This window comes from Cololabis saira, chromosome 2 (assembly GCF_033807715.1).
Source record: "Cololabis saira isolate AMF1-May2022 chromosome 2, fColSai1.1, whole genome shotgun sequence".
Classification (NCBI taxonomy): domain Eukaryota; kingdom Metazoa; phylum Chordata; class Actinopteri; order Beloniformes; family Belonidae; genus Cololabis; species Cololabis saira.
The window spans coordinates 1069621-1081953 of NC_084588.1; the positions used below are offsets into that span (position 1 = coordinate 1069621).

The 12333-nt window shown below is 36.5% G+C and overlaps 1 protein-coding gene across 1 annotated transcript in view; it reads left to right on the forward strand.

Moving 5' to 3' along the window:
* vps35 (VPS35 retromer complex component) overlaps nt 1–12333 on the forward strand; it is a 73016-nt gene that overhangs the window by 58609 nt on the left and 2074 nt on the right. Inside the window, exons 13-16 of the mRNA XM_061735697.1 lie at nt 5535–5657; nt 5733–5912; nt 9491–9730; nt 10040–10183. Of these exons, the coding sequence (XP_061591681.1) occupies nt 5535–5657; nt 5733–5912; nt 9491–9730; nt 10040–10183 (687 nt within the window). The remainder of the gene's footprint in view (nt 1–5534; nt 5658–5732; nt 5913–9490; nt 9731–10039; nt 10184–12333) is intronic.

Below are 12333 nucleotides of genomic sequence, written 5' to 3' on the forward strand. Positions count from 1 at the left end.
GTTTACTTTTATTACCTTTAACACCATTCACTTTTATTACCTTTAACACCATTCACTTTTATTACCTTTAACACCATTCACTTTTATTACCTTTAGTACCGTTCACTTAGTATTACCTTTAACACCATTCACTTTTATTACCTTTAGTACCATTCACTTTTATTACCTTTAGTACCGTTCACTTTTATTACCTTTAGTACCGTTCACTTTTATTACCTTTAACACCATTCACTTTTATTACCTTTAGTACCATTCACTTTTATTACCTTTAACACCGTTCACTTTTATTACCTTTAACACCGTTCACTTTTATTACCTTTAACACCGTTCACTTTTATTACCTTTAACACCGTTCACTTTTATTACCTTTAACACCATTCACTTTTATTACCTTTAACACCATTCACTTTTATTACCTTTAGTACCGTTCACTTAGTATTACCTTTAACACCATTCACTTTTATTACCTTTAGTACCATTCACTTTTATTACCTTTAGTACCGTTCACTTTTATTACCTTTAGTACCGTTCACTTTTATTACCTTTAACACCATTCACTTTTATTACCTTTAGTACCATTCACTTAGTATTACCTTTAACACCGTTCACTTTTATTACCTTTAACACCGTTCACTTTTATTACCTTTAACACCGTTCACTTTTATTACCTTTAACACCGTTCACTTTTATTACCTTTAACACCGTTCACTTAGTATTACCTTTAACACCGTTCACTTTTATTACCTTTAACACATTCACTTTTATTACCTTTAACACATTCACTTTTATTACCTTTAACACCATTCACTTTTATTACCTTTAACACATTCACTTTTATTACCTTTAACACATTCACTTTTATTACCTTTAACACCATTCACTTTTATTACCTTTAACACCATTCACTTTTATTACCTTTAACACCATTCACTTTTATTACCTTTAACACCATTCACTTTTATTACCTTTAGTACCGTTCACTTTTATTACCTTTAGTACCGTTCACTTTTATTACCTTTAACGCATTCACTTAGTATTACCTTTAACACCGTTTACTTTTATTACCTTTAACACCATTCACTTTTATTACCTTTAACACCATTCACTTTTATTACCTTTAACACCGTTCACTTTTATTACCTTTAGTACCGTTCACTTAGTATTACCTTTAACACCATTCACTTTTATTACCTTTAACACCGTTCACTTTTATTACCTTTAACACCATTCACTTTTATTACCTTTAGTACCATTCACTTTTATTACCTTTAGTACCGTTCACTTTTATTACCTTTAACACCATTCACTTAGTATTACCTTTAACACGTTCACTTTTATTACCTTTAACACGTTCACTTTTATTACCTTTAACACCATTCACTTTTATTACCTTTAACACCGTTCACTTTTATTACCTTTAACACCGTTCACTTTTATTACCTTTAACACCGTTCACTTTTATTACCTTTAACACCGTTCACTTTTATTACCTTTAACACCGTTCACTTAGTATTACCTTTAACACCGTTCACTTTTATTACCTTTAACACCGTTCACTTTTATTACCTTTAACACCGTTCACTTTTATTACCTTTAACACCGTTCACTTTTATTACCTTTAACACGTTCACTTTTATTACCTTTAACACGTTCACTTTTATTACCTTTAACACCATTCACTTTTATTACCTTTAACACCATTCACTTTTATTACCTTTAACACCGTTCACTTTTATTACCTTTAACACCGTTCACTTTTATTACCTTTAACACCGTTCACTTTTATTACCTTTAACACCGTTCACTTTTATTACCTTTAACACCGTTCACTTAGTATTACCTTTAACACCGTTCACTTTTATTACCTTTAACACCGTTCACTTTTATTACCTTTAACACCGTTCACTTTTATTACCTTTAACACATTCACTTTTATTACCTTTAACACCATTCACTTTTATTACCTTTAACACCGTTCACTTTTATTACCTTTAACACCGTTCACTTTTATTACCTTTAACACCGTTCACTTTTATTACCTTTAACACCGTTCACTTTTATTACCTTTAACACCGTTCACTTAGTATTACCTTTAACACCGTTCACTTTTATTACCTTTAACACGTTCACTTTTATTACCTTTAACACGTTCACTTTTATTACCTTTAACACATTCACTTTTATTACCTTTAACACATTCACTTTTATTACCTTTAACACCATTCACTTTTATTACCTTTAACACCATTCACTTTTATTACCTTTAACACCGTTCACTTTTATTACCTTTAACACCGTTCACTTTTATTACCTTTAACACCGTTCACTTTTATTACCTTTAACACCGTTCACTTTTATTACCTTTAACACCGTTCACTCTTATTACCTTTAACACCGTTCACTTTTATTACCTTTAACACCGTTCACTTTTATTACCTTTAACACCATTCACTTTTATTACCTTTAACACCGTTCACTTTTATTACCTTTAACACCGTTCACTTTTATTACCTTTAACACCGTTCACTTTTATTACCTTTAACACCGTTCACTTTTATTACCTTTAACACCGTTCACTTTTATTACCTTTAACACCGTTCACTTTTATTACCTTTAGTACCGTTCACTTTTATTACCTTTAACGCATTCACTTAGTATTACCTTTAACACCGTTTACTTTTATTACCTTTAACACCATTCACTTTTATTACCTTTAACACCATTCACTTTTATTACCTTTAACACCGTTCACTTTTATTACCTTTAGTACCGTTCACTTAGTATTACCTTTAACACCATTCACTTTTATTACCTTTAGTACCATTCACTTTTATTACCTTTAGTACCATTCACTTTTATTACCTTTAGTACCGTTCACTTTTATTACCTTTAACACGTTCACTTTTATTACCTTTAGTACCGTTCACTTAGTATTACCTTTAACACCATTCACTTTTATTACCTTTAGTACCATTCACTTTTATTACCTTTAGTACCATTCACTTTTATTACCTTTAGTACCGTTCACTTTTATTACCTTTAGTACCATTCACTTTTATTACCTTTAGTACCGTTCACTTTTATTACCTTTAACACGTTCACTTTTATTACCTTTAGTACCGTTCACTTAGTATTACCTTTAACACCATTCACTTTTATTACCTTTAGTACCATTCACTTTTATTACCTTTAGTACCATTCACTTTTATTACCTTTAGTACCGTTCACTTTTATTACCTTTAGTACCATTCACTTTTATTACCTTTAGTACCGTTCACTTTTATTACCTTTAACACCATTCACTTAGTATTACCTTTAACACGTTTACTTTTATTACCTTTAACACGTTCACTTTTATTACCTTTAACACCGTTCACTTTTATTACCTTTAACACCGTTCACTTTTATTACCTTTAACACGTTCACTTTTATTACCTTTAACACCGTTCACTTTTATTACCTTTAACACCGTTCACTTTTATTACCTTTAACACGTTCACTTTTATTACCTTTAACACCGTTCACTTTTATTACCTTTAACACCGTTCACTTTTATTACCTTTAACACCGTTCACTTTTATTACCTTTAACACCGTTTACTTTTATTACCTTTAACACCGTTCACTTTTATTACCTTTAACACCGTTCACTTTTATTACCTTTAACACCGTTCACTTTTATTACCTTTAACACCGTTTACTTTTATTACCTTTAACACCGTTTACTTTTATTACCTTTAACACCGTTTACTTTTATTACCTTTAACACCATTCACTTTTATTACCTTTAACACATTCACTTTTATTACCTTTAACACATTCACTTTTATTACCTTTAACACCGTTCACTTTTATTACCTTTAACACATTCACTTTTATTACCTTTAACACCATTCACTTTTATTACCTTTAACACATTCACTTTTATTACCTTTAACACCGTTCACTTAGTATTACCTTTAACACCGTTCACTTTTATTACCTTTAACACCGTTCACTTAGTATTACCTTTAACACGTTCACTTTTATTACCTTTAACACCGTTCACTTTTATTACCTTTAACACATTCACTTTTATTACCTTTAACACCATTCACTTTTATTACCTTTAACACCATTCACTTTTATTACCTTTAACACGTTCACTTTTATTACCTTTAACACCGTTCACTTTTATTACCTTTAACACCGTTCACTTTTATTACCTTTAACACCGTTCACTTTTATTACCTTTAACACCGTTCACTTTTATTACCTTTAACACGTTCACTTTTATTACCTTTAACACATTCACTTTTATTACCTTTAACACATTCACTTTTATTACCTTTAACACATTCACTTTTATTACCTTTAACACCGTTCACTTTTATTACCTTTAACACCGTTCACTTTTATTACCTTTAACACCGTTCACTTTTATTACCTTTAACACCGTTCACTTTTATTACCTTTAACACCGTTCACTTTTATTACCTTTAACACCGTTCACTTTTATTACCTTTAACACATCACTTTTATTACCTTTAACACCGTTCACTTTTATTACCTTTAACACGTTCACTTTTATTACCTTTAACACCGTTCACTTTTATTACCTTTAACACCGTTCACTTTTATTACCTTTAACACCGTTCACTTTTATTACCTTTAACACCGTTCACTTTTATTACCTTTAACACCGTTCACTTTTATTACCTTTAACACCGTTCACTTTTATTACCTTTAACACCGTTCACTTTTATTACCTTTAACACCGTTCACTTTTATTACCTTTAACACCGTTCACTTTTATTACCTTTAACACCGTTCACTTTTATTACCTTTAACACCGTTCACTTTTATTACCTTTAACACCGTTCACTTTTATTACCTTTAACACCGTTCACTTTTATTACCTTTAACACATTCACTTAGTATTACCTTTAACACATTCACTTAGTATTACCTTTAACACCGTTTACTTTTATTACCTTTAACACCGTTCACTTTTATTACCTTTAACACCGTTCACTTTTATTACCTTTAACACCGTTCACTTTTATTACCTGTCTCTGTCTGTCTGTCTCTCTGTGTCCCCTCTGCCTCCCTCTCTTTTCCTCTGCTTCCTGGTCCTCTCTTCATTTTGGAGGTTCCTAGAGTGGTCGCCACGGCGACTCATTCCCTAGAGCGGTCGCCACGGCGGCGACTCCTCATCTAGCCGTGGCCTGAGCATCCTCTTCTCTAACACCAACTGACTTCATGTCATCCTTCACTTCTGCTAGTTCTTTACTTTTCTTCATGTCCTAAACAGTTGAGGAGTTCAGGTTATGAGAAGTACTTAATGTCTTAAAACAAGCTTAGTTTCATTTAAAAACCTAATAGCTAAATAAAATGGTTCAAGTTATTGCTCGATTTATAATCCGATTATTGGATCAATAGTTTCTAAAAGCAGTAGCTGTACTGACCATAAACGTAGTGATTAGTTGCAGCCCTGTGGGACAGCAAATCTGGTTTCTGTTGTACGCTGAAGGTGACGTTGTGATTTGGGTTCAGATTCTCAACACGGCCCGGAAACACTTTGGTGCCGGTGGAAACCAGAGGATCCGCTACACTCTGCCCCCTCTGGTGTTCGCTGCGTACCAGCTGGCCTTCAGATACAAGAAGAACTCCTCAGCAGTAAGACCCGCTCCTCTCACAACGCCCGCTGTCATCTCTCCTCTGTAACCAAACCGTCTCAACTTCCTCCTGTAGGATGACAAGTGGGAAAAGAAGTGCCAGAAGATCTTTTCATTTGCCCACCAGACCATTAGTGCTCTTATCAAGGCCGAGCTTTCTGAGCTGCCGCTCCGTCTCTTCCTGCAAGGAGCGCTGGCTGCAGGAGAGATTGGGTTTGAGAACCATGAAACTGTAGCTTACGAATTCATGTCTCAGGTGAGTGACAGAAAACCTTCATGTCTTTCAAGCCAACATCGTGTCTGTGCTTGTTGCAGAATAAAAAAGGTTTATTTTTGGTGTGGAACTAATGCAGTCCCTCGTTGTACCAATAGAAGAGATGATTCACACCTCGCCTGTAATATATGGTTTAATTCAAGTTCAGTATCCCGAGTGTTACTGGCTCTTAGGCCACAACAAATAAGGGAAACACACCAAAGAACTGTTAACAAAAGATTTTATTAATTAACCAAATTAAGCCAAATTAAAAATACAGGACTGTCTCAGAAAATTAGAATATTGGGATTGTCTGTAATGCAATTACAGAAACAAAAATGTCATACATTCTGGATTCATTACAAATCAACTGAAATATTGCAAGCCTTTTATTATTTTAATATTGCTGATCATGGCTTACAGCTTAAGAAAACTCAAATATCCTATCTCAAAAAATTAGAATATTCTGGGAATCTTAATCTTAAACTGTAATCCATAATCAGCAATATTAAAATAATAAAAGGCTTGCAATATTTCAGTTGATTTGTAATGAATCCAGAATGTATGACATTTTTGTTTTTTTAATTGCATTACAGAAAATAAAGAACTTTATCACAGTATTCTAATTTTCTGAGACAGTCCTGTATACCTTGCGGGATGTGAAGGTCAGTATCATCAGTACGGTGGGTATGCATGAATGAACGATGTGTGTGTAATGCGTGGGTGTTGTAGAGTGCAAAACCATAAGGCTAAAGTAACAGAACCAAACCAACAGGGACTGAGCAGCAAAGTGGCAGAGAGAGACTGAGGCCCCGTTTCCACGGAGTAAAAACGCTGGTGTTTTAATGCGTTTTGGCCGTTCGTTTACAGGAAAACGAAGTTCAAAGTCTCCCTGTTTTGGGTATAATTTGACATCTTTATCTCGATCCGCTGCTCACTCTTGTAAACAACTTAACTGATCTGGTTTCCCAGATCAGTTAAGTTGCTCTTAACAGCGAAAGACTTCTTTCAAACCTTCTTAAGGAGCCTGTGAAAGAAAATCGCGTTTCCCAGAGTTGCTCTTAGCTTAAAGGAGCTTGAGGCTCCTTTTAAAAAATGAGACTCTCTAGCGCCACCCTTCACCACGACGGCCATTGGGGGTACTGCAGCCAACAGTGAAGCCGGCACGGGAGAACGGGGAGAACGCACATGCAGCGTCATGTGACGTCACATCCGCAGCCCAGCGCGGGAAATTCGGGACCGAATTGCAGCACATTTTGCAGCACACAGCCTGTTCAAGGCAAAGGAGAGATACACTAGAGGGCTCATTCTTTTGGGTTTGGAACGCTTCATCTGACATTATTACTAGAAAACTTAAAATGTATACAGATTTTTTTCATAAATCCTGCCACAATCCGGCCTCAAGCTCCTTTAAGAATCTCTTTCATTAAGAAGGAAATGAAAGATGCTGCTGACCCAGTCTTTACAACTATCTTAGTGAACAAAGACTCACAGATCCAGCCGCGTCAGGCAAATCAATATCACACCAAGCAATGAGATATTAAAACAATGCACCCCGCACAAATTTTGATCTATTTTATACTTAAAAAAGAAAAATAAGGAATAACAAGTGTGTTCCTGTATATGCTTTATGCATTACCACAAATAAAACGATCATCATGAATATCATTTATTTGATAATTTGGCTGCTATACAGCATGTTCTCGCTGCAAATCAACCGCGTCGCCGTGCGCGAAGCAGAACTGTTTTTATGAACGCATTGGTGCGTCAGCACTTCAGTCCCCTGGACATGCTGTCAGACCGGGCTGTCCAGGCAGCCGTCACACCGATCCTACGGCGTGCCCGAGCCCGAGCGCACCTATATGTGTGATGACAGGGAGTTAGTGCATTGAGGAGCAGCGCTGCGTGTCCACCAGTGTTGTGCTAGTTACTGAAAAATAGTTGCCTAACTAGTTACCGTTACTAGTTACTCAATTAAAAGATAACTCAGTAACTCAGCTACTTAGACCAAAAAGTAATGCGTTACTTTGAAAAGTATCTTTTTAGTTACTTTAAATAAAAAAAATATTTTAAATGCTGCCATTAATGCCCCTCTAGCCTTCATTTCAGCAGGTTCTGTATGGATTTGCATTGTGCATCGTGTTCTGCATTCTAAACAGTCTCCCCGCTTCTTCACTTCCTGTATCAATAACGTTGGTTGCTTAGCAACAAGCTGAGAACGGCCAATTAGCTTCAGCACCAGCTGAAGAACAGGAGCCTTTGATGAATCGTTCATTACAGTCTCAGATATAATAACCAATGGTAGCATGTCGGTTTATACGAATCTTTTTGCCCAGAAGAAAAAAGAGCGAAGACAACGACCCATAACTATTTTCTTCTCTTGAAAAAACACACCTGCACCGCGGCTTTAGGAGAAAAAGACGTTACAGAGTCGGGATGCAGCGGCTCAGAAGAGCAGTGGAATACTTGCGAGGCGGGGCTGATCTCTGCAATTTGAAGCCCTCTATAATTGTAAAAAGAATTTCACTTATCACGGGTTCTTTTTGGAACATAACCCCTGCTAAAAACCAGGGATTGCTGTAATTCCACGTTGCGAAACTCGCCTTCTCTTGGCTCGCCATGACCGTCATGTTTTTGAACACACACACGCCCACTACGTTTCCTCTGGTCTCCGCGTGCGGGGAAAAAAAGCTTCACTGTAGCCAGAAATAACGGAGTAACGCACCGTTTGGTAGCGGTTATTGCGTGACTGAATTTAAAAAGTAATGCGTTAGAGTATTAGTTACCGCCAAACTAACGGCGTTACTGTAACCCGTTACTGAATAACATTAGTCCCAACACTGGTCTCCACACCCGCTGTGTCTCCACACATCCGCAAATACAACGTTGATAAATGCAATAGTGAAAACGCTCAAGCAGCTAAATAAACTTCAGAATATTTTTTTGAGGTAAAGGATTCTGTTTTAGTCACGAGGATACAATGTGGTCCTATATGCTGAATGATCGTTAAGTTAATTTCTCCTTTCGTCCATCTTTCACTTTTAATAAAAACAATACATTTCCTCATTATTCTCTTACCAAGACTACTTCTTACTTAGTTGCAGTCTTGTTTTCATCATGAAAAGGGGTAATTGAATTATATTTATCATCTTAATTTTTCATTGTAAGCACAGGCAGCAGGGAATGAGTGCGTCAGGTAGCAGTGCTGCGTGTGAAAATGCGCTGATAGTGATCGGTGATCGATTTGCCTGACATCGATTGATTTGGTTTCAGAACCGGACAGCTCCTCCAAAGAGCGTCTGAAAGAGCGAAACTAAAGGACGGTGTTAAGAAGTCATCTGGGAAACACCCATATCTTATCTTTGAACCTCTCTTAAATCCTTAAGAGAGGTTGGATCTGGGAAACCCGGCCAATGACATTTATTTAGAGACTAAAAAAGAAGAAAACAACAACGGAGTGGCAGCAGACAGAATGACTAACTGCAAGTTATGAAACACTAGTCATTGGTGATGCATGAATACATCTAACCTTTGTGTTTTCTTTCTTCCCCCACTCTCAACTGTCATGTCTGTGTCATTAGGCCTTCTCTCTTTATGAAGATGAGATCAGTGACTCCAAAGCCCAGCTGGCAGCCATCACGTTGATCATCGGCACGTTTGAGCGGATGAGATGTTTCAGCGAGGAAAACCACGAGCCCCTGAGGACTCAGTGTGCCCTGGCTGCATCCAAACTCCTGAAGAAACCGGACCAGTGTAGAGCTGTGAGCACGTGTGCCCACCTCTTCTGGTCGGGCCGCAGCACCGACAAAAATGGAGAAGAGGTAAGTTACCACATACTGCATATTTGGTTCATCAACTCTAAAAGAAAATGGAATCATAACTGTTCAAAATTCTGGGGCATCCAGTGGCGTTTTCAGTTGTTAGGGTTTTTTCTTATTACTGTTTTGACTAAGTGACAAAAAAGAGGAAATTTGAATGACACAAAACATTTTACTTTGTATCAAAAGCGTAAGAATTGAGTCAATGTTTTAAACTATAATAGTAATAATTTAGTAGTAATAATAGTTTAAACACCAAACAGCTGCATTGTACTAACAGAGTTTTTGGTGCGCTGTAATAACTGTGTTTAGATCCGTGATGGGAAGCGGGTGATGGAGTGTCTAAAGAAAGCCCTGAAGATCGCCAACCAGTGCATGGACTCGTCTCTGCAGGTCCAGCTGTTCATCGAGATCCTGAACAGATACATCTGCTTCTATGAGAGAGAAAATGATGCGGTAGGACATATTTCACATTTCTGGATCAAAGTCATAGATGTTCTATGTTTTTAGTGATGCACCGATTGTTCGGTAAACGAAATTGTTCGGCCGAAAATGGCAAAAAAACACTTTCGGTGTTTGGTGGAATAAGTGGGAAAAAACCGAACAATTAAAAACGGCGTTGTAATATAAGGAAATAGACTGGCCACTCCCGTAACAGTTGCACCACAAACATAAATCGTTGGCCAACCAAAAAGTAACCACATAAGAATTTTACCTAACATTCACCAGAACATAACATAACATAAATCAATCTATTTTTATGTTCAATAAATATTTTCTACCTTGTAATTTTGTAAAAGATTTTTTTCTTTTAAAAGCCTAAATCAAATTTATTTGATTTATGCAATGGTGAAAAAATTGGCAAAATAAATGAAAAACTGCGAAGAACCATGTTCGGTATTGTTCGGTATTCGGCCAAGTGTTTATTATTATTTTCGGTTTCGGCCACAAATTTTCATTTCGGTGCATCACTATATGTTTTCCTTTGAAATAAGGAAGTTTCCTATTGTTTTCCCTGTTTGTTGATAGAATTACAAGTTACTGTTGTTTCACAGTAAAGCCATGTCTTGACTGACCTGTATTTCAGAAATCCCCCAGTAGAAGTGATGCCCAAACCGAGAATAATAATAAACACTTGGCCGAATACCGAACAATGTTTCTCCGCAGTTTTTAATTTATTTTGCCAATTTTTTCACCATTGCCTAAATCAAATAAATAAATGTGCAGTGAAATACCCGCCAGTTACAATTTCTTACTGTACTTATTGTATTTTTTCTCATAATCCTTTTTCATTTTCTCCCGTTCATATCCAGTTAATCGGGTCACGGTGGGGCTGATCTCTGCAATTTAAAGCCTTGTGTAATAATTGTTAAATCTGTTATTTTCTTGGAGGATCTGGTCATATCAGACAGTGAGTTTTCTCCACCGCGTAGGTAGTACGCGTCTCCATCTCCATCACCAAGCGGTTTCCCAAATCCAACTCAGCCTGGATCATTTCTCGTATCCTCTGCTTTTCCCACATCCCAGTAAAGATCTGACATGTTTGCTGCATTAACACCGCTCCCTCACTCCAGCTGTTCACTGTTTGATTGCGTCACCACACAACGTTATTAATTGTTCGATTTTTTTTTTTCCCCACTTATTCCACCAAACACTGAAAGTGTTTTTTTGCGATTTCCGTTACCGAACGTTCGGTGCATCACTACCAAGTACCGGCTCGTCCTGCCTCCCCTCAGCTCAACACCTGCCTTTACCGGGGCCAAGGTTACATGATGGTTTTTAATTCGGAATTAATTATTCCCAATTAAATAATTCAGAATGAAACTATTTTCCTTCGAGTTTACATGGAAATAGTAATTCTGAATTGAGGTTTACATGGAAAACACGTTTGATGGTCTTTCTCCAATTCCTCTCCAGGTCTGGGGGTTGGGAAGGTTCTGATTGGATAGGGGGGGGGGGGCGGAAGTTAAACTACCGGAAGAAAAACTAACTTAGCTGCTACAACTTTGAAAAGCTTACCATTTTGATGTTTCCTGTTTCCATCTGTTCTTTTAATGATTTTCTATTTATTAAACAGTTTCTTCCCGCAAGCGGTTGCTCTGATGAACTCTTACAAATAACAGTCTCAGAGTAACCAAACACGTGCAATATATAAATCATCAAAATATAAATAAATCATCCAGCACCCTCTTTAATATTCATGCTGCCTCACTCTGCTGCACCTCTCACTTTATTTCTTTTGTACAATTTTAATTTTTTTATCTTGTATTTTTGCATAATTCTTGCCTGTAGAAATTGTAAATAGGTCATACTTATTCTCACTACCTCAAACTGCTGCACCTTAAAATGTTTATAATTTTTGTACATAGAAATTCCACATTGTCTATTGTTTATTTGTCTATTGTTCATTTGTTTATTGTTCACCTTATACCATAGGGAGCGAAACTACCGGAGTCAAATTCCTTGTTGGACAATGTTGGAACCTGGCCAATAAAGCTGATGCTGATTCTGATTCTAAATAAATGGTCTCTGCTCTTGACCAGCGTTTACTGCTGCTGCATCTAGAAACTTTGTTTGGAAAACCAGCCCAGCGGAATATAAGATCA